The sequence below is a fragment of the Salvelinus sp. IW2-2015 genome, linkage group LG4q.1:29, assembly GCF_002910315.2.
Source record: "Salvelinus sp. IW2-2015 linkage group LG4q.1:29, ASM291031v2, whole genome shotgun sequence".
NCBI lineage: Eukaryota > Metazoa > Chordata > Actinopteri > Salmoniformes > Salmonidae > Salvelinus > Salvelinus sp. IW2-2015.
Window position 1 is genome coordinate 70498350 of NC_036842.1, and position 27876 is coordinate 70526225.

Consider the following 27876-nt stretch of genomic DNA (forward strand, 5'->3'; position numbering starts at 1 on the left):
AACAGGTGATACAAATTAGACAAACTCAAAAGAAAACAGAAAGGAGATCGGTGGCAGCTAGTGACCGGAGACGACGACCGCCGAGCGCCGCCCGAACGGGAAGAGGCACCATCCTCGGCGGGATTCGTAACAGTACCCCCCTCCCGAGCGCGCGCTCCCGCAGCGCGCCGACCCCGGCCTCGAGGACGACCCGGAGGGCGAGGAGCAGGGCGATCCGGATGGAGGCGGTGAAAGTCCCTCAAGAGGGACGGATCCAAAATGTCCCCCACCGGTACCCAGCATCTCTCTCCGGACCGTACCCCTCCCAGTCCACAAGGTACTGCAGGCCCCTCACCCGGCGTCTTGAGTCCAGAATGGCTCGTATCCTATACGCCGGGGACCCCTCGATGTCGAGAGGGGGAGAGGGACCTCCGGTACCTCACCTTCCTGCAGGGGACCAGCTACCACCGGCCTGAGGAGAGACACATGAAACGAGGGGTTAATACGATAATAAGAGGGAAGTTGTAACCTATAACACACCTCGTTTATCCTCCTCAGGACTTTAAATGGCCCCACACACTGCGGCGCCAGCTTCCGGCAGGGCAGGCGGAGGGGCAGGTTTCGGGCCGAGAGCCAGACCCTGTCCCCTGGTGCGAACACAGGGGCCTCACTGCGGTGGCGGTCAGCGCTCCTCTTCTGCCGTTCACTGGCCTGCCTGAGAGAGTCCTGGACCGCTCGCCAGGTGTCTCTAGAGCGCTGTACCCACTCCTCCACCGCAGGAGCGTCGGTCTGGCTCTGATCCCCGGAGCCAGGACGGCTGGTACCCCATAACACATTCGAAGGGCGACATATTCGTTGATGAGTGGCGGAGTGAGTTCTGAGCCAACTCCGCCCACGGGACGTACCTCGCCCATTCTCCTGGCCGGTCCTGGCAATACGACCTCAGAAACCTACCCACTTCCTGGTTCACTCTTTCCACCTGCCCATACTTTCGGGGTGATCCCAGAGGTGAGGCTGACCGAGACCCCCAGACGCTCCATAAACACCTCCACACCCGGGACGTGAACTGGGGACCTCGATCAGATACGATGTCCTCCGGCACCCCGTATGCCGGAAGACGTGGTAAATAGAGCCTCCGCAGTCTGTAGGGCCGTAGGGAGACCAGGTAATGGGAGGAGACGACAGGACTTAGAGAACCGATCCACAACGACCAGAATGGTAGTGTTCCCCTGAGATGGAGGAGATCAGTCAAAAAATCTACCGAGAGATGAGACCATGGCCGTTGTGGAACCGGAAGGGGTTGTAACTTCCCTCTCGGTAGGTCCTAGGAGCCTTACTCTGAGCGCATACCGAGCAGGAGAGAACATAGAGTCTCACGTCCTTAGCCAAGGTGGGCCACCAGTATTTCCCTCTAAGACCCCGCACTGTCCTCTCCATCCCCGGATGACCCGAAGCAGGTAGTGTGTGAGCCCACCGAATCAATCGATCACGGACCACAGCGGTACGTACCTAAGGCCAGTCGGACACTGGGCGCGCACGGTTCTACCCTCACGCCCGCTCGATGTCCGCGTCCACCTCCCATACCACCGGGGCCACCAGACAAGAGGCGGGAAGGATGGGAGTCGGATCGATGGGCCGGTCATCCGTGCATAGAGACGAGACAGCGCGTCGGCCTTAGTGTTGAGGGAACCTGGTCGATAAGAGATCGTGAATCTAAAACGCGTAAAGAACATGGCCCACTCGCCTGACGCGGATTCAGTCTCTCGCCTCTCGGATATACTCCAGATTGCGGTGTCAGTCCAGATGAGAAAAGGGTACTTAGCCCCCTCAAGCCAGTGTCTCCAACCTTAGGGCTTTTACCATAGCTAGTAGCTCCCTGTCCCCCACATCATAGTTCCGCTCCGCCGGACCCAGTTTCTTAGAAAAGAACGCACAGGGACGGAGCTTCGGTGGCGTGCCCGAGCGCTGTGATAGCACGGCTCCAACACCGCCTCGGACGCATCCACCTCACTATGAACGCTAATGAAGGGTCCGGATCGCCAACACGGGAGCCTCAGTAAACCTTGCCTTCAACTGGTTGAAAGCTCCTTCTGCCTCGGCCGACCACTGTAGACGCACCGGCCCTCCCTTTAGCAGTGAGGTAATGGGTGCCGCCACTTGGCCAAAACCCCGGATAAACCTCCGGTAGTAATTGCAAACCCTAAAAACCGCTGCACCTCCTTTACCGTGGTCGGAGTCGACCAATTACGCACGGCGTTAACGCGGTCACTCTCTCCATCACCACCCCTGAGGTGGAAATGCGATAACCCAGGAAGAGACGGCTTGTTTGGAGAACACACATTTCTCAGCCTTGACGTATAGGTCATGCTCCAGCAGCCGCCCAAGGACCCTGCGCACCAGGGAGACATGCGCGGCGCGTGTGGCAGAATAGATCAAGATGTCATCAATATACACTACCACACCCTGCCCGTGCAAGTCCCTGAGAATCTCATCTACAAAGGATTGGAAGACGGCTGGAGCATCTTTTACCCATACGGCATGACGAGGTACTCATAGTGGCCTGATGTGGTACTAAACGCTGTTTTCCACTCGTCTCCTCCCGAATACGCACCAGATTATACGCGCTCCTGAGGTCCAGTTTTGTGAAAAAACGTGCTCCGTGGAATGATTCCCACGCCGTAGCGATGAGAGGTAGCGGATAACTAAATCCCACTGTGATTGAATTTAGACCTCGATAATCAATGCACGGACGCAGACCTCCCTCCTTTTTCTCACAAAAAAGAAACTTGAGGAGGCGGGTGACATGGAGGGCCGAATGAACCCCTGTCTCAGAGATTCCGTGACATATGTCTCCATAGCCAACGTCTCCTCCTGTGACAATGGGTACACATGACTCCTGGGGAGTGCAGCGTTCTCCTGGAGGTTTATCACGCATCCCACCGTCGATGAGGTGGTAATTTGGTCGCTTTCTTCTTACTAAAACGATAGCCAAATCGGCATATTCTGGGGGAATGCGCACAGTGGAAACCTGGTCTGGACTCTCCACCGATTGGCACCGATGGAAATCCACACACCTACCTGAAACACTCCTCTGACCACCCCTGAAGAGCTCCCTGTCTCCAGGAAATGAGGGGATTGTGAATGGCTAGCCAGGGAACCCCCAACACCACCGGAAACCCAGGTGAATCAATAAGGTAGAAACTATCTGCTCCTATGATCCCCCTGCGTTACCATGTCCAGCGGAATCGTGGCCTCCCTGATCAGCCCTGACCCTAACGGTCGGCTATCTAAGGAGTGCACAGGGAAAGGTGGGTCTATCTGCACCAACGGATACCCAACTTGCGGGCGAGTCCGCGATCCATAAAACTCCCAGCTGCGCCTGAGTCTACTAGCGCCTTATGCTGGAGAGAGGGAAAAACGCAGGGAAAAATAACCAAAAACATGTGACCGACAGGAAGCTCTGGGTGAGTCTTGTGCCTACTCACCTGGGGTGACCGAGAAGTATTCCGCCTGCCATCTTCTCTCCAGAGGCACTCCTCCAGCACCTGTCCGAAGTGTGTCCTCTCCGGCCACAATAGGTGCAAGAGAAGCCACCCCCTCCGGCCCCCCTAGATGCAGCCCCTCCCAACTCCATCGGAGTTGGAGCGGAAGGGCTGGGAGGTGGAACTGACAGGACCCCCTCTGAACGCCCGCGGGCAGCTAGCAGGTTGTCCAGTCGTATAGACATGTCAATGAGCTCATCGAGGGAGAGTGTAGTGTCTCGACAAGCTAGCTCCCGACGGACGTCCTCCCGAAGGCTACATCGGTAATGGTCCATCAGGGCCCTGTCATTCCACCCCGCACCAGCAGCCAAGGTCCGGAACTCCAAGGCGAAGTCTTGCGCACTCCTCGTCTCCTGTCTGAGGTGGAACAGTCGCTCACCCACCGCTCGGCCTTCCTGAGAGTGGTCAAATACGGCCCGAAAGCGGCGGGTGAACTCTGGGTAGTGGTCTCGAACCGAGTCTGGGCCGTTCCAGACCGCGTTAGCCCATTCCAGGGCTCTACCCGTCAGACAGGAGATGAGGAGGCTAACACTCTCCTCMCCAGAGGGAGTCGGATGAACGGTGGCCAAGTAGAGCTCCAACTGGAGCAAAAACCCCTGGCACCCAGCCACCGCTCCGTCGTACTCCCTTGGGAGCGCGAGACGCAATGCGCCTGAACCAGATGCCGACGTTGAAGGAGTAGGTTGCGACGTCTGTGAAGGAGCTGGTGTAGATGTCAGGATACCACTCCTCTCCCATCGCTCCATCCTCTCCATCATCATGTCCATCGCCGACCCAATCCGATGGAGAACGGCGGTGTGATGAAGGACACGCTCCTCCATCGATGGAAGAGGGGTGGTTGCTGCTTCTGCTGACTCCATTTTTTGGTGCGGGCTTCTGTCACGATTCTAATGGTGAATGAAGGAGTCAAGCGCAGAGAGCAGGTAGTTTTGAGCAAGTGGAATAAACTTTAATATTCCGAACAGAATATAAATGTGACGCCTACGCCACACAACAAAAGGGCGCGTCAAAATCCAGTCCACAATTAACTAGGACAAAATTCACACTACAAAAACACCACCACAACAAACAGAATAACAAGCCCGCACAAAAGTCGGCGGGCCAACTGGGTTTAAATAACCCCCTATCCTAAACACAAAACAGGTGATACAAATTAGACAAACTCAAAAGAAAACAGAAAAGGAGATCGGTGGCAGCTAGTAGACCGGAGACGACGACCGCCGAGCGCCGCCCGAACGGGAAGAGGCACCATCCTCGGCGGGATTCGTAACAAAAGTTCAAAATAAAACCATTAGAGCCTGCGCAGATTTACCATGGAATCTACTGGTGTTGGTATGGGGAGTGTGGATCTGGGGGTGGGTTGGGCGTTATTTCAGACAGGGATGTGAAGTATTGTTTTATTTTTTATATTTTCAACTTCTGTGAGCAAGAACTAATAGTGAGTCAGGAAAATGCTGCTGTTTGTATCTGAAAGTTGACTCTGACAGTAAACAACTTTATAGCGTCACATGACTTTCAGAGCTGTTTGAATGTAGACATTTTACACAATGCACATCTAATCATAATGTTGGGATATTATTATCATCGTCTTTGTTACAAAAGTCTCCTCAACTCTTGTTGTGATAATAATAGACTATTCTGTGTTGTGTAAACTTTTTTTGGAACCATAAAAACATGGCTGATAAGACCAACAAATTACATTTGCAGTCAGAATTAGAAAAAAAACAACATCCACATAAAGATGAAAAGACATGGATTAAACTAAAAAGCCCGGATTTTGTCATTCATATCCTTTCCTTTAGAGAATGGCGTGATGACAGAGGCCCATGAAGAGAGAAGAGCAAGTTACGTGCTGTGTCCTGCCTGAATATGACACACAAACAACACGCCGATATCACTCTTTCACACAACACACCCCTGCGTCACCCCAACACACCCACCTCACTAGATCGAAGTGGGAGAGTTACCCGCACTTTTGTCATAAAAGCCAAAGCATCAAGATATCTGCATTGTCAGGGTCTTATTGGAAGGTGGCCAGCTAAGGCATGAAAGAAATCCAAGCAGAGGTTACTCAGAATCAGATTACAGTCTTTAATCTGAGCTGTAAAATAAAGGAAGGATGAAAGTGCCGTTTTCATGAAAAAGTACAGTAGATGGATGTCTTTTCAGCTTCTAAATAGAGTCAATGTCTGTCACGCCCTGACCTTAGAGATCCTTTTTATGTCTCTATTTGATTTGGGGTGGGTATTCTATGTTCTTTAGTTCTATTATTTGTATTTCTATGTTTTGGCCGGGTAGGGTTCTCAATCAGGGACAGCTGTCTATCGTTGTTACTGATTGAGAACCATACTTAGGTAGCCCTTTTTCCCCACCTGTCTTTGTGGGAGGTTAACTTTGTTTTTGGCATATAGCCATTTAGCGTTACGGTTGTTTTTGGATTGTTTATTGTTTTTGTCGGCGTCATAATAATAAAGGAATATGTATGCTCACCACGCTGCACCTTGGTCTACTTCTGTTAACGGCCGTGACAATGTCGGTGCAGAAGCAGAGGCCATTTAGAAACCCCAGTAGTAGTAAAATGTGGAAGCCCCCACGCTGCCTTGGAAAGGTAACAATTAAACTTTACTTCACTAAAGAGCACCTGTGATTACTGAACGTCAAAGGGATGTCTGGGGACAGTCAAATGGAGGCTCGGAATGCTCATCCGATATGTGTGAATTTTAATATAGCGAAATGTAGATATTTTATGTTGACTCACTGACGTMGAATTTCTTACCTTGTCACAGTTTGGCATGGATAATGTCTTATAGCTTTGATTGAGGGTAAAATGGCTTATGTTGTGGCTAAACTCAAATATAACCAGTCTATAACTGCGGAATGCCACATCCTGCTCTCTCAAATCTGTCTGTGCATTTGTGTTGTTGATTTTCATTTCCTAAGGATATGGCTTCATCTGGGAATGTTCCACGTCCCATGCCAAGACATTCCTTTCAGTCCCAGTCTCAGAGACCTGCCAACTTAGTGAGCTCTGGATCAACAAGTAAGAATAGTGATGAAGATGTGAGGAGAAAAGTAGGTTTCCAGAAGTACAAGAGAATAGGCAGTTGTCTGCATTTCTTAGCATACTCCGTGGAGTCAAATCCTTAAATGCACATTTTATGTTTCTCTTAAACTGATAGTGTGTATTAATCTGACATTTGTATCGATGACCTCCTTTGTAATCCCCTCCACCCATCCCGACCACCCGAACCACCCAACCACTCACCTTATTTGAACTCTTTTGTACCTACCTCTACAGGCCTGCCATCATTGGTCAGTAATTGAGCTCTGAAGCCCCCTCTGCCACCGGCAGAGCAGGAGAGGCCTGTCACCACATCTCCCCAGCCCTGACTCAGTGTGGGCATGACAGTGATCATGGACACTCAAAGAGGAAGGTGTGAATATCTCAAAAATGATCCTGTACTCTTACATTATCTTTACCAGTTATGTTATTATTGCTTAACCATGCCCTCCTGTGGTGGATGAAATACATTATTTTCTTCCAGGGCTGCTGATGTTCTCTTTGACAGCTTTGCCTCTGATGGGAGAGTCGGCATGAACCCGTTTTGAGGTAGCTAGTAATTGCTATTGCTAGAGACCTGAACAAGAAGCAGAATCCACACAGATAAACTACAATGACAAACAAACAATATATTTATACTACATTCTCTTCCTCCATAGACAGTGTGGAGCTCAGGCCTACACAGATTCGACCCCAGAATCAAGAACTGCTACTTCCGTATGAAGAAACTGAAGGATCATATACTGCACATGTAGCCCCATGGGATGTCTTGTTTCACGTGCTGAGCTACCCTAATGCCACCATTGATTCTGTGTTGGCGTGAGACTTAAACCATGACGTCCCCTTTCATATTTACATATAGATTCCTCCAAGTGGGGGAAAATATCATACAACAGTACACAAAGACAGAATTTGTCTTTGCTTTATGTGTTTGCAAAGGTTATTAGGAAAAAAGGAATGGCACATCTGAACAATACATTAAATTACCTAGTAGTAAATTTCAATCTATGAGTTGCAGTAGATCTCAAGCATGGTTACTCATCATGTAAGGCTGACTCGTTGCATAATGTAATATATCCCTCGCACATTAATAACTTTTTAAAAGTTCCAGCACATGATTTTAGGACTAAAATATGAAATTCATCTCACCCCATGGCCATCTCTCTCTTCCACTCACCTAGCTCTCCTCTTTCCCGTCATGCATTAGTCACGTTAAATTTGCTTTGCTCTCTGTCTGGACAGGGCAAAGCATTCTGTCTCAAGGCTTAATGCTGACACACATCTCTCCCTTCAGTTGCAGCAATTCTTTCCAGACAACACAATCCTGACAGCAACAGCAATGAAAACTTTTCACAGTCAGAGGTCTTGGTATCAGGCATTAACATAGCACTCTGCATTGGTTAAATTCATCCTGCTAAGTAGCGGTGCAGGTCATTAAGGTCAAATAGTAAAGTTTGGGACCAGTTGCCAGGTTTTTAGCTACTTACATGGAATGGCTCACTGATAGTAATCCATGATAATCAACAATTTCAATAAGCAATTCTCTACGGCTGGCCATGCTTTCCACCTGGCTACCCCAACCCCGTGTCACGCCTGCTCCCGCTCTTCCTCCCTGGCACTCGTGGGCGCCAGGTTGCCCTGCATTACTCACTCCTGCCACCATCATTTACGCACACCTGCCATCACGCGCTTCTGCGATATTGGACTCGCCTGGACTCACTCAATCACCCGTTTATTACCTCCCCTATATTTGTCAGTTCCCCAGCTCTGTTCCCCGCGGCTGCATTGTTTGTCATATGTCCGTGTTACTGTGCTGACGCTGTTCCTGTCTTGTTCTATGTCGTTTCCCGAATAAATGTCTGACTCCCCGTACCTGCTTCTCCTGTCCGGCGTCAGTCCTTACAGAATGCAGCAGCCATCACACGAAGCATTGGGGAGTACTGTTGTTCCGGTTGGTGGTGACATCGGTCCTGGGTCGCCGCCGATGGAACCGGTGGTGCCTAGCCAGCTTCCACGCCCTAGCTGGCTCGAGAGGTTTCCTTGCCCCGGTTGGCTCGGAAGGCGCCCATCCCACGTCGGGCTTCAGCCGGATTGTCAGGTCTTGTTCGCCCAGCCGGCCCATGAGTTTTCTTGTTTTGTTGGTGACGTCGGGCTTGGATTCCACCGCCAATGAAACCAGGTGTGCCTAAGCCAGCTCGTCGGGCTTCCACGTCCTAGCTGGCTCGAGAGGTTTCCTTGCCTCGGTTGGCTCGGCAGGTTCCCATCCCAAGTCATGCTCCGCTGGATCATCGGGCTTCCACGCCGCAGCAGGATCGACAGGCGTTCATGCCTCAGCTGGATCGTCAGGCTCCTATGCCTCATCCGGCTCACCAGGCTCCCACGCCCCTGCCGGTTCGTGGGGAGTTTACCCCCAGCCGGCTTGCCTAGCGCCCATATCTTGGCCGTCTCGCCCTGGCGGGACGCCGGGTGGCGCCCCTAGAGGGGGAGGGGGTACTGTCACGCCTGCTCCCGCTCTTCCCGGCTGCCCTGCATTACGCACTCTTGCCACCATAATTTACGTACACCTGCCTTCCTCGTCATGCGCTTGAGCAATATTGGACTCACCTGAACTCACTCAATCACCTGTGTATTACCTCCCCTATATTTGTCAGTTCCCCAGCTCTGTTCCCCGCGGCTGCATTGTTTGTCATATGTCCATGTACCCGTTTACTGACGCTGTTCCTGTCTTGTTCTATGTCGTTTCCTGAATAAATGTCTGACTCCCAGTACCTACTTCACCTGTCCGGCATCGGTCCTTACACCCCGGCCAACAGCTCTGCATCCCCCGCAGCAACTGGCCAAGCCCCCCCCCCCCCCCCCCCCGCTTCTCCTTCACCCAAATCCCAGCTGATGTTCTGATAGAGCTGCAAAATCTGGATCACTACAAATCAGCTGGGCTAGACAATCTGGACCCTCTCTTCCTAAAATGATCCACTGCCATTGTTGCAACCCCTATTACCAGTCTGTTCAACCTCTCTTTCGTATCATCTGAGATTCCTAAAGGTTGGAAAGTGGCTGGGGTCATCCCCCTCTTCAAAGGGGGAGACACCCTGGACCCAAACTGTTACAGACCTTTATCCATCATGCCCTGCCTTTCTAAAGTCTTTGAAAGCCAAGTGAACAAACAGATCACCAACCATTTCGAATCCCACCATACCTTCTCCGCTATGCAATCCGGTTTCCGAGATGGTCACAGGTGCACCTCAGCCACGCTCAAGGTCCTAAACGATATCATAACCGCCATCGGTAAAAGACAGTACTGTGCAGCCGTCACTGTGTTACAAACCTCCAAACGAGCTTCAATGCAATACAACACTCCTTCCGTGGCCTCCAACTGCTCTTAAATGCTAGTAAAACTAAATGCATGCTCTTCAACCGATCACTGCCTGCACCCGCCCGCCCAACTAGCATCACTACTCTGGACGGTTCTGACTTAGAATATGTGGACAACTACAAATACCTAGATGTCTGGCTAGACTGTAAACTCTCCTTCCAGACTCATATTAAGCATCTCCAATCCAAAATTAAATCTAGAATCGGCTTCCTATTTCGCAACAAAGCCTCCTTTACTCAAGCTGCCAAACATACCCTCGTAAAACTGACTATCCTACTGATTCTTGACTTCGGCGATGTCATTTACAAAATAGCCTCCAACACTATACTCAGAAAATTGGAAGCGGTCTATCACAGTGCCATCCGTTTTGTCACCAAAGCCCCATATACTACCCACCACTGCGACCTGTATGCTCTCGTTGGCTGGTCCTCGCTACATATTCGTCGCCAAACCCACTGACTCCAGGTCATCTATAAGTCTTTGCTAGGTAAAGCTCCGCCTTATCTCAGCTCACTGGTCACCATAGCAACACCCAACCGTAGCAGGTGCTCCAGTAGGTATATTTCACTGGTCATCCCCAAAGCCGACACCTAGTTTGGCCGCCTTTCCTTCCAGTTCTCTGCTGCCAATGACTGGAACGCATTGCAAAAGTCACTGAAGTTGGAGACTTATATCTCCCTCACTAACTTTAAGTATCAGCTGTCAGAGCAGGTTTCCGATCGCTACAGATGTACACAGCCCATCTGTAAATAGCCCATCCAACTACCTACCTCATCCCATATTTGTTTTTCTGTTCTTTTGCACACCAGTATTTCTACTTGCACATCCTCATCTGCACATCTATCACTCGAGTGTTAATTGCTAAATTGTAATTACATTGCCACTATGGCCTATTTATTGCCTCCTTACTTAATTTGCACACACTGTATACAGATTTTTCTATTGTGTTATTGACTGTATGTTTGTTTATCCCATGTGTAGCTCTGTGTTGTTGTTTTTGTCGCACTGCTTTGCTTTATCTTGGCCAGGTCGCAGTTGTAAATGAGAACTTGTTCTCAACTGGCCTACCTGGTTAAATAAAGGTGAAATAAAAAAATAGTATGACAGGGCGACTTAAGAGGCTAGAGGACTAGAGAGTTCTGGAGATTAAGGAATATTGAAATTATACAATACAACATAATACTGAGTACCACTCTCCATATTTTCAAGCATAGTGGTGGCTGCATCATGTTATGGGTATGCTTGTAATCGTAAAGGACTGGGGAGTTTTTCATGATAAAAAAGAAACGGAATGGAGCTAAGCACAGGCAAAATCTTAGAGGACAACCTGGCTCAGTCTGCTTTCCACCAGACACTGTCAGATTAATTCACCTTTCAGCAGAACAGTAACCTAAAACACAATCCAGGTGTGGAAAACTTTGAGAGACATACTCAGACTCACAGCTGTAATGTCTGCCAAAGGTGCTTCTACAAAGTATTGACTCAAGGGTGTGAATACTTATGTAAATTAGATATTTATACTATATATTTTATTTCTAAAAACATGTTTCCACTTTGTCATTATGGGGTATTGTGTGTAGATGGGTGAGAAAAAACTTATGTTTAATACATTTMGAATTCAACCTGTAACACAACAAAATGTGGAATAAGTCAAAGTCAATACCATTACAGAGTCACAGAGCATTGCTGAGATAGCTGAGTGTGATGTTTACCTATAGTGCAGGGCTACACAGGTATTTAGAGTTTCAAATGTTACAAGGAAATGGAGCTGGGAAATCTGTTAAGTCGCTTAATCATTGATTAACCTTCCTGAACATTCTAAATCCCCCAATTGTTTTTGCCCAGTGAATGCTTAAATGGACATGGACACTAGCAAACTACACTGGGGACATCAAGAATATAATCTTGGACAGTATCAGCTCAAGCACAGTGAGTGTAATTTCTTTCCTTTGATACCTAGTGATATTACCAACTGCCTGAAGCTATTTTAGCACAGTGGTTAGAGGTTCAAATAATTAATGTCTCTTAATACTTTATCTTTCTAAAAATTTACTGTATTGTAATACTGTACTGTAGGTTTGTAAACTTTGCAAATAGATGACCTGTCTTTTATTGACCGAATCAGTCTTTTTCAAGTGTTCTGATTTGCAATGCCTTTTCTACTGAGAGTATATGAAAGAATCTCGCCACTCACGTATTAATACCACTTGAAACGAAGTGCAGCTCTTATGTAGTTTGTTTATAACCACCTCCCACCCCAACGTCCCAAAGCACATCTTGGTCCACTTCCTGCTCTGCCAGCAGAGAGCAGTGTTTGAGAGCAAACACGGGAAAGTCCCTACCAGTCACCATCTCCACTGTAGCCTTCTACATAATCAGAAATTATAGAAGAGAAGGTGAGTCGCACAGTTACGTGATGTGAATCTACAACCTCTTACCGACCACTCTGAGGATGATAGTTTAGGGACTATTCCAAACTGGGTCTTTTTGGCAATCACTCATACAGTAGGACCACCAATCAGTCTTCAGGCTATTTTGGAGTCCAACCCACTGCCAGCAATCATCCAAAAAATAACGCCACCCACCCTGCCGTGGCTGTCAGGAGGTCATAGGCTGGACACACTGACAATCACACGCACCTATGAGGAGCAGCTCTTAATGGGCTTTCCTTTCAGCAGCAAAGGTATTCATGGATTGAATTCTTTTGAAAGAAATCTGATCTATCATTAGTTGAAACCTGCTCTGAATGTTACAGCAGGTCATTTGTATGGTGACCTCATATGTATACGTTTGTCATATAGCCTTTTACCACAAATAGTGAGAACTTTGCATTTGAAAATATGTAACCTATACATCTATTCTGTTTAGCATGGAGTCCAAAAGAATGCAGATTTAGTCTCCGAGAACTTATTCATTATGTGTTGTTGTTATGCAGGAATCCTCTCCAGACACACTCCTCTGGTGCTGCCCATGTATATGAAGGAGGTGCGTATTGCACTGGCAGAGGGGTCGATGAGCTGGGCCTCAGGAACATTTTATCTTTCAAGGTACACCGCAGCACTCTGCATGAAAAAAATATTGTTACATTACACCTCCCTTTGGTGAGTGACCACATACCTCACCTTAGAACGTGATGGTGGTTGACAATTTACTAAGTGTGGATCAGCAATAGCATCAGTACACCACACTACAGCAGACCCAGAGGAGTCTCACAGGGATTTGTACTCGGTCCTCTTGTAAAAACATCTGATTTCCCATATAATGTACAAGAAGACTTCTATTCAGGTTCGGTGTGAGTGTGGCACAGTTGAAGAGCCTGGGACTAAACTGGTTTACTCAATTTTAGAGAAATTGAGTTTGCCATTTAGCCATATTAATGAAGCAAAAATGTATGCAGGATGCTGCATAGGAGTCTGTCTCCTTGCATTTGAGAAATCAGAAATTAAATATGGAGGGGACCAAGTACAAATCCCTGTGGGACTCCTGTAGTGTGGTATCAGAACATACATTGTTTGTGACCTCACCATTCTTTTTAGCGATGTTGTAGCACATAAATATCCTAATTGGCAAATGACAGATGTGAATGTTCAAAATAACTAAAACCTAGTCTGCCTCTGCAGATATCACCGTTTTCAATTAGAGTTGATTGAAAAGGGTCACGAATAAATGGAGGGGAAGCCAATCTACATGTACATAAGCCTGAAGATCCAGGGTGATGAAATCAACCTCTACCAGCACCTTGATTTTGAGACAACCGAGCCTCCTACTTTACAGAGAAAAGCAGCAAGACCCCCACCTCTACCCCCTAAACCACAATATTTACAAATAGCTAGACACAAACTTCCACCACTTTCTCCATCATTGGAGAACAATTCCCAGTCCTACTCTGGCGGCTCATGGCACCCACTCTTCTGCTCCTTAGCAGAGGTGCCCTCTAATCTACGGATCCTGAATGTGGCACAGGTGTGCTCCAGCCTGCGACTGCTCAACTTGGGCTAGTACTGCCAGGCCTTTGAGAGGGAGAAGATTGACGGGACGTGTTGAACACAGTGGAGCCCAGCATGATGAGGAAGACCCTGGGTAGGAAGTACCTGCACGTGGGAAAGCTGCTCCGCTTCTAACATGGCTGGAGGCCCTTACTTGGGTCCTTTGGAGCTGAGCAGGTTGGGTAGTAACGGATTACCTGTAATGGGGATATGCAATCAGATTATAAAAATGACAGGGGCAATCTGGGAACCAAAAAGCAATAAAGCGGTCATCCTGCCACTTTTTGGTAACCAGCTGCATACATAAAAGGACATTTTGGAAAAATGTATTGCATATTTTATGTTAGGCTAAGTACCATTTACATTAGTAATGGTTGAAATGTCATTCAAAATAAAGGTTACTTTTGGAGTAATTCCTGCTGGGAAGCAAACATTCATCCACACAGCATGATAAAAAGCACAGGTTTCAGGCTTACTGCCTTATCCCGCTGTCACACCACAGGGCCGGTGGAGTCACAGACGTCATTGACATTTTCATTTCCATTGCCAAATCTCTCATTTCATTTACCACAACTACAGCAATTCGATACAGAAATAAATACCCACATGCTGTCCAAGAAAATAAACATAACATACGTTTTAGGGGCAACAAAAGCATGAAAAAAAAGGSTAAATGATCTAAGATATTTGCTAAAAAATATACCTCAGATACCTCATGAGTTGAAGGTAGATGGCCTGAAAAGGTGGGAACTTGGGAGAACTTTTTCAGTATGAAAATAATACATCAATAACAATCATATCAGTAACCATGCCTGAGGCAAAACTCATTGTGATTGATATTTTATTTTATTTTATGTCACAGATGATGAGACAGCAAATTATTTCTGAGGAAGCCTCAGTAAACAAGGGTTCTTTAACGCGGTGTAACGAGGTGTAATGTAACATGTAACACAATGTAACAATATTTTTTTCATGCAGAGTGCTGCGGTGTACCTTGAAAGATAAAATGTTCCTGAGGCCCAGCTCATCGACCCCTCTGCCAGTGCAATACGCACCTCCTTCATATACATGGGCAGCACCAGAGGAGTGTGTCTGGAGAGGATTCCTGCATAACAACAACACATAATGAATAAGTTCTCGYAGACTAAAAGTTAAAATCCTTGTAGAATGCTTGACTATAGTGCATGTCACAAATTTTGCATTCATTGGTGTATGTGTAACAGTTTAACTTTACGTCCGTCCCCTCGCCCCGACCCGGGCGCGAACCAGGGACCCTCTGCACACATCAACAACTGACACCCACGAAACATCGTTACCCATCGCTCCACAAAAGCTGCGGCCCTTGCAGAGCAAGGGGAACTACTACTTCAAGGTCTCAGAGCAAGTGACGTCACCGATTGAAAGGCTATTAGCGCGCCCCACTGCTAACTAGCTTGCCATTTCACATCCGTTACACTCACCTCCCTTTCGACCTCCTCCTTTTCCGCAGCAACCAGTGATCCGGGTCAACAGCATCAATGTAACAGTATAACTTTATGGCGTCCCCTCGCGAACCAGGGACCCTCTGCACACATCAACAACAGTCACCCACGAAGCATCGTTACCCATTGCTCCACAAAAGCCGCGGCCCTTGCAGAGCAAGGGGAACTACTACTTCAAGGTCTCAGAGCAAGTGACGTCACCGATTGAAAGGCTATTAGCGCGCACCACCGCTAACTAGCTAGCCATTTCACATCCGTTACATATGTATCAGCTGATGCAAACAAATGTCCCCTTTGGGGATTAATAAAGTAGGCTACTATATTATCTGAGCTGTTTTCCATAGATGTCTAAAATCAACCAATACTGTAAAGGTGCATAGGACCTGAACTAAAAAGTCCTCCATGATGTCATAGAGAAAGAAGCCTCTTGCTTTAACCTGTCTAACCCCTGCTCTTGAATTAGTGTCACCTTGACAATATTCTCAGTATCTTGAGCCTTGCAGAGAGGCATAAGGACATGATGAAACATTTTAGTTTAAATTCCTGAAACTGTTCTGTTATTGGCAACACAGTATATAAACACGCATCATGAAGCATCCAGAGATGTCCATTCACAGCTCTCAAACCTTGTCCAAAACGACTTCGCTTCTCCTCAACTCCAGCACCTTGGAGAGATACCGAACAAGCTCCGCATTGGCCTGCCCATCAGTTGGCGGTGCGGCAATAGCGACACCTACTGCCACTATAGACACAACTAGGAAGGAACATATTCGACATTAGCTACGTAAAATAAATAAATAAATAAAACATTTTTTTGGGGGGGGGGGGTAAAAAACAACAACAACTAAATACTCAATTAGTCTTTACTAGCGGAGTTTATTTTGCCATTAGTGTTCCGCATACAAAAAAGTGTACACCTGCAATCGCGTTCAGTTCAGATTCAGGCTTCGCGTGCACTGAAATTGGCACCACGTTGTTCTTGTCTCGAGCTACTTGCCCAGAAGACGAAGGTGTCTGCGACGGCTTCTATAGGCCTACAGTTAAATTCTGCGGAAAGGAGAGGAGCACAACATGTTTAGAACGTACAGTAATACTGTTAGTAAGTAGCCATTGGTATGCATGAAAATTATTTGAGTAAATTATCTTAACTAAACCTCTGGCTGGCTAGTAAAGCTATAGCCTACATGGTGCTTGTTTTAGGACAGCCCTACCGTTTTGGTCTTTTCGGGCATTGTATGCTTTCCAGCGTATTTTCTTGCTGCAAAAGGTCCCTCAAACTGATGTGATGATGGGGACAGTCTTCGACAGAAGGTGAGAGACATGGTTTTGGATAAAGTAACGTTATCTAAAATGGAACACCTTAAATAATGGTGTCCGGGTTAAACAAAGAGAACGGGGTTGTCCGTGACAATTGAAAATACAGTACATTCTTTGATCAATCTCCTGTAACTTCAAGGCACAGTTGGTCAAAAAATGTAAACACAGCTAACGTTGCAACACTTGTCTCATTCGGTGTCAACTCTGCGCCTTATCTGCGCATGTTTTCAAATCATGAACTGCATCAACTGTATCAGCCTCCATTCAAGTTGCTCTTAATTATTTTGCTTGGGTTGGGTAGTTAATTTCGTGTAATTTATTTTAAAGTGCAAACTAACTAAATGGTTTCTTGTTTTTTGTAAAGACAGTCAGAATATTAATTACACAATTATCCCACATAACATATGCTTACTTGTTATGTTTAGTGTACTTCAACATGTTCTGTATCACTTAATGGGAAGAACTGAAAGGGGACCCACTGAGAAAGTGGGTGGGATATCTTTAATTCAGAAGGAATAAACAGAGTTTGAACATGCTAAAACACCTTGAAATTTAAGGGTTGTGTAGTGTAGCTACATAATAACTTAATTCATAAGCCACAACACATTCATGAGCAGTACACKACACAAGCATTTATGAAATAGGCTACCTATAAACTGCTGCAGTATAATAACATACTGTGATGAAACTTGCAGGTTCTGAAGTAAGCATTTTGTAAATGCAGTCCTTATGTGCCCCTTAAATTTCAAGGTGTTTCAGCATGTTCAAACTCTATAATGTTAACCCATCCCACCCCCCAAAAAACCTATGACTGCCTTTCCTTGCAGTTGAGTGGTTCATAATTCCTTCTGAATTAAGATATCCCACCCACTTTCTCAGTGGGTCCCCTTTCAGTTCTTCCCATTCATTCAGAAACTTCAGAGCAAGCCGCATAACACACAGAACACACACTCACACACAGAGCTGGAGCAGGGGCAGGGAGACTCTCAAATGTGTTTTATCCCTACATGAGCTACCCTGTTGCATTTGTCTCAGAAGTTGACAAAAGACATTGACAAAATAATTGTGGACCAAGTATCCAGTGAAAGTCTCATCCCTCAATGGAAAAAACTTCAAGCCAAGACACAGAGGATAATCCTTATCTATGGTAAGAAGAACTAATATTTCACCACTTTGGGATTCTATATAGTCAGATGTTAGGAAAGGCAGAAGGGTCGTTCAACCAATTCAGTGCCTTTAAGGCAGAAGGGTCGTTCAACCAATTCAGTGCCTTTTGAGAAATGGAACTTGGTCCCCCAAAAATGTTTGATTTAACCTAATTCAAACATTCTGTCATAAAGGCACATGTTCAAAATCGTCAAAATAAATTTTTTACCATCTGAATCAACGTTGTTTCCAAGTCATTTGAATTAAATGATGTTGAACCAATGTGAAATAGATGTTGAATTGGCGTCTGTGCCCAGTGGGTATTAAGTGCCAAAGAAAGTAACAGGGTTGACGATTTAATCTTAAATCAGCCCTAAATCCCCTTGTGACAGGGGGAATGGAAGATTATTGTGCGCAACAGTGAGTGGCAATTAAATCCAAGCTTCACCAAAAAATGTAATTGCTAAAACATTTGTAGCCTGTCTATCAATGTTATGGTCGACCCGTTCAGTTTTCCAACCCAAAACACCAGAAAATGTCCAAAAAGAGGAGAACCAGTTCACCTTCACTATGATTRGACTATTAGCTGTTCAATGTTTCTTTATTCAGATTCTCCATGTGGTCTATATTAAAGGGCACTTTTTAAAAATATATTAGGCTTTTACATTTTTTTCAAAAGGATGCAAAGGGCACCCATTTTGTGGAATGACCCAATAGCTTACATATTTACCATTTTATAAATGTTCTAGTCATAGGAAAACTGGTACATTTTCATGTCTCATCTGAGCATCTTGTTTGCTGCACGTTCCATGAATGTTATCATGAGACGTGGCATTGCAGTGGGGTTAACAGAAGGCCAGGCTGCCCACACCAAAGACAACCTGCAACCCAGGTGCTGCTTTAAGTGGAGATGCTGATGATAGCTCACCATGTCATAACTCCCCTACATAGAGACGGACATTCCACTTATTCCCCACATCATGACTAGACTTGTCTTAGTGGAGTTCTAAGGACCTAATGCATTTAGAACAGGGTTAGTCAGGCACAACATTTGTTTAAAACTTGGTTTTGAACCAAGTTAATGGTTTGATTTGATTTTGATGTTTATTTTGATCACCATTAGCTGTTCTGTTACAATCACTTCTACTCTTCCTGGTGTCCACAAACTGTGTGCTATTCAAGGGTTTTCATTGTCCTTCACTTGATCCATTAATGACAAACTGTCAATCATTTGCTTGTTTCATTTGGTTGTGACACTTTGTTGTCTTACCTATTGAAAGAGACCATGTAATTTGGTTGCCAAGATTAACAATCATATTGTTTGACAGAAATGTACAACGTTATATGACCATCTATTCTGAAATCTTTTGTTTTTCCAGTTTCCAAAGAACCCCTTCCCTAAGACGCAAATGGAGGAAACGGTATGGAGGTTTGGACGGCAACAAATTACTGGAGCCAAATAAGGAGGAGGACATGAGAGGTATGCTACATTGCAGGGACGTCTAATTGTGGGTATGAGACTGTTTCAGCGATGTTAACGATGTGGGTTTTTCCCCCCTGTGATTTTTGGCCTATGGGGCTTTTTATTGTGGGTGTTGCCTCAAAGTGCTATAATAAGGAGCTGAGTGGGATGGTGAAACTGAGGAAGATCTACTCTAACCAGACGTCGGTCATTAAAACAGAGCATGTGGACTGTTGTAGGGCCGACAACATGCGAGGAAAAGGAGACAAAATCAAGTCCAGATGTGTTGATGTGGATCTGGTTGTTTATCTGACAAAACAGTAAAATAATTTCCACACAAAAGCCAGTCAAAGTCCATGAGTGTATTTATTATAACTTGTCTTATTAAAGAAATGAACATGCAACAGTGTATTTAACCTTTATATGCATGCATGACTGATATTTTCACAACCCACGTGTTATACAGATGGTTGTAATAGTGTTCTCAGACAGGCTACTCCTCTCTTTACCCCATTCTTGGCTCAGGGGAAATGCTGTCTGCATTCCTCTGTCTGGGATGTTCCAGTCAAACAGTATAGACATAAACTCCAGTAAACAAGATACTGGAGACAAAAACTACAAATATGTTTATTCAAAGTTTGTGTGTAGTTTTTATCGCTCACGTTTTGATGAGCAATAGCCAATGTTCCCAAAATCTGTGTTAAGATATGACATTGTACTAGATATGTCAGAATTGCTGATGTCAAACAGTATACTTGGAATGGCATTTATACTGCTCTTGTCTGTGTGGTAACATAATGAGTGTTTCACTTCTCTTCTCAAGAGTAAAACTTAAAAATAAAACCATTTAACCCTGTGTAGATTTCGATTTTATCTACTGTTGTTGGTATGTGCGGTGTGGTTAAGTTTTTTTWTTTTTTATGTTGTGGTTTGAGAGTTATTTCAGGAAGGGACTTGACCGGATGTGAAATATTGTWAWTTTTTTTATTATTGTCAACTTCTGTGAGCAAGAACTTATAGTGAGTCAGGAAAATGCTGCTGTTTGTATCTTYAAGTGGACTCTTGACAGTAAACAACTTTATAGTATCACATTACATTCAGGGCTTTTTGCATTTACACAATTTACACAATGCACATTTAATCATAATTTTGGGATACTATTATCATCGTCTTTGTTACAAAATTCTCCTCAACTCTTGTTGTGATAATAATAGACTATTCTGTGCTTTGTAAACTTTTTTTGGAACCCTAAAAACATGGCTAATAAGACCAACAAATGTAATTTGGATTAAACTACACATGGATTAAACTAAACACCCTTGATTTTGTCATTCATGTCCTTTTCTTTGTAATTTGTTTTGCTTTAGAAAATGACGTGATGACAGAGGCCCATGAAGAGAGGAATCCTTTGCCAGTGAAAGGGGCTGAGAGCCAGGTACGTGCTGTGTCCTGCCTGAATCTGACACACAAACAACACGCCGATATCACTATTTCACACAACACACCCCTGAGTCACCCTAATACACCCACCTCACTAGATCAAAGTGGGGGAGTTACCCACACTTTTGTCAAATAAGCCAAAGCAGCAAGATTTCTGCATTGTCAGGGTCTTATTGGAAGGTGGCCAGCTAAGGCATGGAATAAATCAAAGCAGAGGTTATTCAGAATCAAATTACAGTCTTTAATCTGAACAGTAAAATAAAGGGAGGATAAAGTGCCGCTTTCATGAAAAAGTACAGTAGATGGATGTTTTTTCAGCTTCTAAATAGAGTCAATGTCGGTGCAGAAGCAGAGGCCATTTAGAAACCCCAGTAGTAGTAAAAAGTAATCGCTCCATGCTTTGTCACTGCTGAAGCCCCCACACTGCCTTGGAAAGGTAACAATAAAAATGTACTTCACTAAAGAGCACCTGTGATTACTGAAAACATTAAAGGGATGTCTGGGGACAGTCAAATGAGGCTCGAAATGTCCATCCGATATGTGTAAATTTGAATATAGTAAAATGTGGATATTATATGTTGACTCACAGATTAAGACTTTGAAATTCTTACCTTGTCACAGTTTGGCATAGATAATGTCTTATAGCTTTGATTGAGGGTAAAATGGCTTATGTTGTGGCTAAACTCAAATATAACCAGTCTATAACTGCAGAATGCCACTTCCTGCTCTCTCAAAATCTGTCTGTGCATTTGTTTGTTTGTTGTTTTTCATTTCCTAAGGATACGGCTTCATCAGGGAATGTTCCATGTCCCATGCCAAGAAATTCCTTTCAGTGCCAGTCTCAGAGACCTGTCAACTTAGTGAGCCCTGGATCAACAGGTAAGGATAGTGATGAAGGTGTGAGGAGAAAAGTAGGTTTCCACTTCACATGTGAAGTGGAAGTACAAGAGACTATGCAGTTGTCTGCATTTCTTAGCATAACCCGCATAGTCAAATCCTCAAATACACAATACAGTCCATTTTATGTATCTCTTAAACTGATAGTGTCTATAGAAAATCAAAGGTATTAATCTCACATTTGTAACCCCCACCCGAACCACCCAACCACTAACCTCATTTGTAGTCTTTTGTACCTATCTCTACAGGCCTGCCATCATTAGTTAGTAATGGAGCTCTGAGGCCCCCTCTGCCCCAGGCAGAGCAGGAGAGGCCTGTCACCACATCTCCCCAGCCCTGGCTCAGTGTGGGCAGGACAGAGACCATGCAGGGACACTCAAAGAGGAGGGCGTGAGTATTTCACAAATGATCCTGTACTCTTACATTGTCTTTACCAGTTATGTTCTTATTGCTTAACCATGCCCTCCTGTGGTGGATGAAATACATTATTTTCTTCCAGGGCTGCTGATGTTCTCTTTGACAGCTTTGCCTCTGATGAGAGAGTCTGCATGAACCAGTTTTTTGAGGTAGCTAGTAATTGCTATTGCCAGAGAGACTTGAACAAGAAGCAGCATCCACACAGATAAACTACAATGACAAACAAAGAAAAAAATGTATACTACATTCTCTTCCTCCATAGACAGTGTGGAGCTCAGGCCTACACAGATCCGACCCCAGAATCAAGGACTGCTACTTCCATATGAGGAAACTGCAGGATGAGGATGGAACAGTAGACAGGAACACCTTTCAGAGGTGAGGTTAGAACTGCATTGCAATCATAGTTACTGGCCTACCGTGACGGAAGGATGGTTCCTCCACACAGAAAAGCCCTTTTTAACACTGGTTAAGATACTATGGGTCCAATTGCAACAAAACTCACATTTACAATTTAAAACAAAACAGCATGTGCAGAGTTGGGCAAATAGAGCCTTATAGAGCAGTGATATTCAAACTTTTTCAGCGTGGACCCCATTTCCTTCGCCAGCATTTCCGGGGACTCCATTTTTTTCCCACCAGAAATTCTGCCCACCCCAAATCTAATGACACCACCTTAAAATCATTACATTTTGATTTTCACATCAACAAATAATTTTAAATTCAATATATTTTCATCTCTTATCAAAATTAAGAAAACCAATAAATACATTTAGTCAATAAAAAATGTTTTCTTCAAATTATCTTTCTCAAAAATGTTTCTATATTGTCCCATAAAATAATCTGTACTCMTAATATTTGGTTCCCCACTTAAAAAAAGTAAATAAATATATATACTCGATTTTTGTTTTATTTACCGGCCCCACTGCAATTTGCCCCTTACTTTGAATACACCCTGCTATAGATAATGGAGACGTACACTTATGTTAAAAATACATACATTAGCCCAATCATGGACAGAACCAAAATACATAATCAACTATATTAGAGGAGCTGTTAGTCAGTCCAATTAAACTGGTTGTGTTTCTTGATCACGTTATGAAAGTGACTCTGATAAACAAGGTGTTATTTGAATTTCCCCCTAAGGTGTGTTACAGGCTTTGTGTCCCTCATTCTGAAAGCTCTACAGGGAAGGTTTGTCATCCCCGACTTTGCCACCTTCACCGACGAAACTCAAAAGTTGTTCATGAAATGTAAACAGCTGTCTTCAGTCAAGGTGAGGTACAATTTCATCTGGTGTTTTGAAGCCAGAATGTGCCCCAAATTACTTTAGTCATGCAATAAAATGCTACCTTTGATATTGTAGGAAATGAAAACTTCTCTTGGCGTGGGTATGTGCTAAAACAATGCCTAAACAAACTAATTGTTTGTCTCAGCAGGAGAAGGATAGTAGAGACAGTGCAAAATGGGGAGTCTCAGTCTGTACGGTTGATGGTCAGAGGTATCGTAAAACCAATGTCACTATGTTTTATGTCATCAACATCACTGGGGACTATATAGAGCAGTCCTTTTAATTTGATTAACAAGACCATCGGAGAATCCTTTTTTTGGAAGTTAATCCTCTTGTCCTGCCTTGTCTGTGGTCTTTTAGGCTGTCTTTAGGCGACTGGGCCGAATCCTGTGTTCTGGGGGAAGTATCCTGGCCTCTGGTTTATGGCATTGCAATAGACCAGCTCGGAGTGGACAACGTGCACAGATATGTGGGCATGGAAGAGTTCTCAAAATATGACTCTCCTTTCACCCTCACCAAACAAGGTACAGTAAAACACGTATCTACTTATTTCTGCTTGCAAGACTTTGGGTATTACAGCCATGGAGCCATGAAGTCCACTTATATGCAATCCAGTAAGCAAAGTATTTTGTATTATTATTTTATGTAACCTTTATTTAAGTATGCATGGCTTGTGATGTTAATAGAATCCTTGGGATGGGTTTTTTAATCATGTAAAAKCAAATATTTTACACAGGAGTTCCTCACAGTCCGCTCATTGAGACAGGCGCCATTATTACCACATCTTTGTTACAGGTAATATACACACACTCCCTCACCAATGGCTTTTTGCATTAAAATATAATGCCAACATTTTCAAGTGATGTTAAATGTAATTTGATGATTTTGTACAGTTGGCTGCCAGTCTTGGTGCAGAGGAGGAGGAAAAGTATGAATCTGTAAGTAAGGCAGAAGGCAAAAAAAATATGTTTTTAATCCTTATGTTTATGTTTACAATATATATTTTTTYAACTTTCAAGTCACAAATACTATGGTGTGACCAATGCCATCTTTATGTCATCTCCGCAGGTCTTGAATGCTGTCAAAAGACTTTGCAATAAGGAACATGCAAACTTAAACTGCACAAGGTATTTAGCAATTTATGGAATTTATTTATATATTTTACAAACAAACTAACTTGTTAACAATAGATTGATTATTACCGAAGTTTAATATCTCTCGTTCTTAGCAATTTGCTAAATTTTTGTATTGATGTCTTTTTTTGTCCCTGCTGACCTGTCATGTCTGTCTGTCATAGTTACCAGAGCTTGAGAAAGGACAGCATCAGACTTCATGCCTTATCTTTTTACCTTCAAGAAAAGAAAGTAAGTAATTTCTTCCACGTCAAACTTTTAAATACAATAATAGGTAGTAATACAAATGTTTTTTTGTGAACACTTGATAGATGTAATTCTCTATTCTTACTGTTTTAGCCCTGAAAATGTTCACTATCTTATTTTGGCAGTGCTTTCCGGAGACCGTTGACATAAATGCCACGTTGGATTTAATGCTGCAGGTAAATGTTTGACCATTTCATTTCCATAGTTAGATACTTTGATATAGATTGAAATGTTTCTGATGCATTTTTATTGTGTGTCAGTGTGCCTCCACAGAGGTCACGTGCGAATCAGGGGCAGCCATGGCAGCCTCGTTAGCCAATGGGGGGCTCTGCCCTCTGTCAGGTGACCAGGTGCTGTCGCCCTCGGCTACAAAGAGTATGCTCTCCATGATGCAAGTGGCGGGAATGAACGACTACTCCAGAATATTCAATTTTAAGGTTGGTTTGTTTGCATTCTCAAAACAATCATTGAAATTCCAGGTGGTGGGTACATCACCGGGGCCAAGCTTCCTGCCATCCAGGACCTATATACTAGGCGCTGTCAGAGGAAGGCATGAAAAATTGTCAACGACTCCAGTCACCCAAGTTATAGACTGTTCTCTCTGCTACCGCACGGCAAGCGGTACCAGAGCGCCAAGTCTAGGTCCAAAAGGCTCCTAAACAGCCTACCCCCAAGCCATAAGACCGCTGAACAATTAATCAAATGACCACCTGGACTATTTACATTGACCCCGGCACTTTGACTCGGTACTGGTACCCCCTGTATATAGCCTCGTTATTGTTATTTTATTGTGTTGCTTTTTATGACAGTTTTTACTWTAGTTTATTTWGTAAATATTTTATTCYCTATTTTTCTTGAACTGCATTGTTMGTTAAGGGCTTGTAAGTAAGCATTTCACTGTAAGGTCTACACCTGTTGTATTCGGTGCATGTGACAAATACAATTTGATTTGGTGCTAGGGTCTGGTGTAGTGGTAACATAAATTCCCCGGTCCCACTACTCAGTTTTTGTGCTGTATCTTTCTTTGCTGTACATTTATGTTAACTTCTGTCACGAGAGTATTAGATGAGAAAATACACTACACGTGTCATAGGCTTGAAGCAGTGAGATGAAAGAGCATTTTTGGGCAAGTAAAGCAAATTTAGCCATTCATTTAATCTCATACTTTCTTCTTGTCTTACTTATGTATTTTAATTAATGCTTTGAAACCTCCCATTGGCAGGAGCTTACCGGAACTGAGTACCGGCACCTCAAATGTTCTCCTGCTTGAGCTCCTGCACCTCTTAACAAATATTAGTTCAAAAGTATTGTGGCACTCATGCACCTAAATATAAACAGTACCGGCACCCAAAATGAGTACCGGTACCTATTTCAGTCCAAGTTAAGCACTGGTTAATGGTTAATCAATGTTATGTTTTGCAGACGTCTGCACCAGCCAAGTCCAGTAAATCAGGAGTTATGCTGGCAGTTGTCCCAGGAGTTCTAGGCCTGCTGTGCTGGTCACCTGACCTAGATTCCTTTGGAAACTGCTGGAAGGCTGTACACTTCTGTGAGGTTGTGAAACCATCACAACTCTCTAATTAACAATTTCCTTTTATAGCATAATTGTGGTTTGTTCTTCCTTGCTTTTCATTGATTTATTTCATTTTGTTTGTTTTTAAGGAACTCATATCAACATTCCAGCTACACAGTTTTGACATTCGAACACCATTCAGACAGGTGCTTACATACAGGCAATGGAAAGCAGAGTCTGAGGTCAGTATTTGAGGCCATCTACACAACAACACTTTGCATCTGTAAGCGCTGTTTGAAAAAGAAAGCATGAAATGTAGCCTGTTTTCGTGGGATGGAGCTTTGGCATTTCCATGGTGAGGCAACCATGCGGCAAATTAGTTAATATACCAATTAAAAAGAGAGTTCTAAACCCCTCTGTCAATAACAGCTAGTTTTCATTTTTCCCATCTCCAGTTAGACCACTCCCAGCCAGTCCTAGCAAAGCTATTTTTGTATATTTTTTTACCATTTTAATTGAAAACAATCACAGTAAGGTAATTAATTGTTACGTATAAATTATTTGATATTGAGATAAAAATGCCTGCATTGGACCTTTTAACGATGAATCAAACTCACTGTCAAGGTCTATCCCAGGGATATTTGAGAAATMAAGTGTTTTTCTTTTTTTCTTTCTACATCCTTCTTATTTGACAGGGTTATCAGATCATGAACATCTTACTGGCTGCCTTCAAAGGTGACATACAATCCTTGCGAAGGTAGGGTTGCCCTAACTAGAATGTATTTTTCTCGCATACATTAGAACAGAAAAAAATTTAATTGATACGCCATGAGACACTGTATTTTTAAAAACATTATAATCTTCTAAATGTACACACTTGATCATCTGTTTCTTGCCAGGTACTTCCTGTCTGGGGCTGACGTGAATGCCGTGGACTACGACGGGAGGTCCGCTCTGCATGTGGCTGCCTCCGAGGGTCACTCTGAGGTCATCCGGTTCCTGGTGGAGAACACAGGCACCAACTACTCCCTCAAGGACAGGTAAAAACTAAGAAGGCTGCATATCAATAGTTCAATTGCTACCTCCCTATGTCTTCTGCCGTGAGCTGAAAAGGCAGGACAGGTGAAAGCTAGAGTGCTACACGATGGACCTATACTAGGAATCTGGTTTTCCCTGTCCAGTTCTTTCACCAGTGCAGATGAGGGAAAGGACACGAGGAGTGAAAGCTCCCATAGGCTATTGAGGCTTTAAGTTTATACAGCAGACTTATAACCTCACACTTTTGTGGCATGTTCTCTTGATAGATGGGGTAACACACCCATGCAGGAGGCTATGAGACACAGCCATGGACCTGCAGCCCAACTACTCAAGAAATATGAAGAGCAGCCAGTGACTCCGTGAGCAGTAAAGGCACATACAGGATCAACGGTTGGCGCTAAACAGAAGTTTGTCTCTCAATTATTTTCCAATACATGTGGAAATGTGTTGTAATTCCTATACGTTAATAAACTTTCTATGATGTAAAACAGCTGCAGCCTTTAGGGTGTTTTGTTTTCCTTTTTCCTGGTAGTTAATTTATGTAATTGGTTGACTAG

At 44.3% G+C, this 27876-nt stretch overlaps 1 protein-coding gene and 1 long non-coding RNA gene across 7 annotated transcripts; one reads left to right on the forward strand and one right to left on the reverse strand.

The window, feature by feature from the left end:
* Positions 1 to 11540: 11540 nt before the first annotated feature.
* LOC111962464 (uncharacterized) lies at positions 11541 to 16723 on the reverse strand. 2 transcript variants are annotated; one of them, XR_002877110.2, is made up of 5 exons: positions 16634 to 16723; positions 16340 to 16469; positions 15402 to 16176; positions 14935 to 15046; positions 11541 to 14138 (listed from the first exon to the last, which is right to left on the reverse strand). It is a non-coding gene; the product is annotated as an uncharacterized lncRNA (long non-coding RNA). The 2 variants fall into 2 exon arrangements; XR_002877109.2 differs by lacking the exons at positions 11541 to 14138; positions 14935 to 15046; positions 15402 to 16176 and having other exon boundaries at positions 16243 to 16469.
* Positions 16433 to 27809, forward strand: glsl (glutaminase like). 5 transcript variants are annotated; one of them, XM_023985564.2, is made up of 22 exons: positions 16644 to 16733; positions 17775 to 17886; positions 19265 to 19365; positions 20715 to 20782; positions 21567 to 21666; positions 21933 to 22074; positions 22184 to 22250; positions 22364 to 22476; positions 23245 to 23374; positions 23535 to 23599; positions 23750 to 23913; positions 24126 to 24184; positions 24283 to 24327; positions 24458 to 24516; positions 24687 to 24753; positions 24894 to 24944; positions 25029 to 25205; positions 26191 to 26322; positions 26431 to 26523; positions 26977 to 27038; positions 27181 to 27321; positions 27586 to 27809. In XM_023985564.2, the coding sequence occupies exons 2-22, from the start codon at positions 17840 to 17842 to the stop codon at positions 27680 to 27682; spliced, it is 1980 nt and encodes a 659-aa protein (XP_023841332.1). In that variant the 5' UTR covers positions 16644 to 16733; positions 17775 to 17839; the 3' UTR covers positions 27683 to 27809. The 5 variants fall into 5 exon arrangements, with proteins under 5 accessions (XP_023841336.1, XP_023841332.1, XP_023841333.1 ...); XM_023985565.2 differs by having other exon boundaries at positions 17778 to 17886; XM_023985568.2 differs by lacking the exons at positions 16644 to 16733; positions 17775 to 17886 and adding an exon at positions 16433 to 16521.
* Positions 27810 to 27876: the final 67 nt, after the last annotated feature.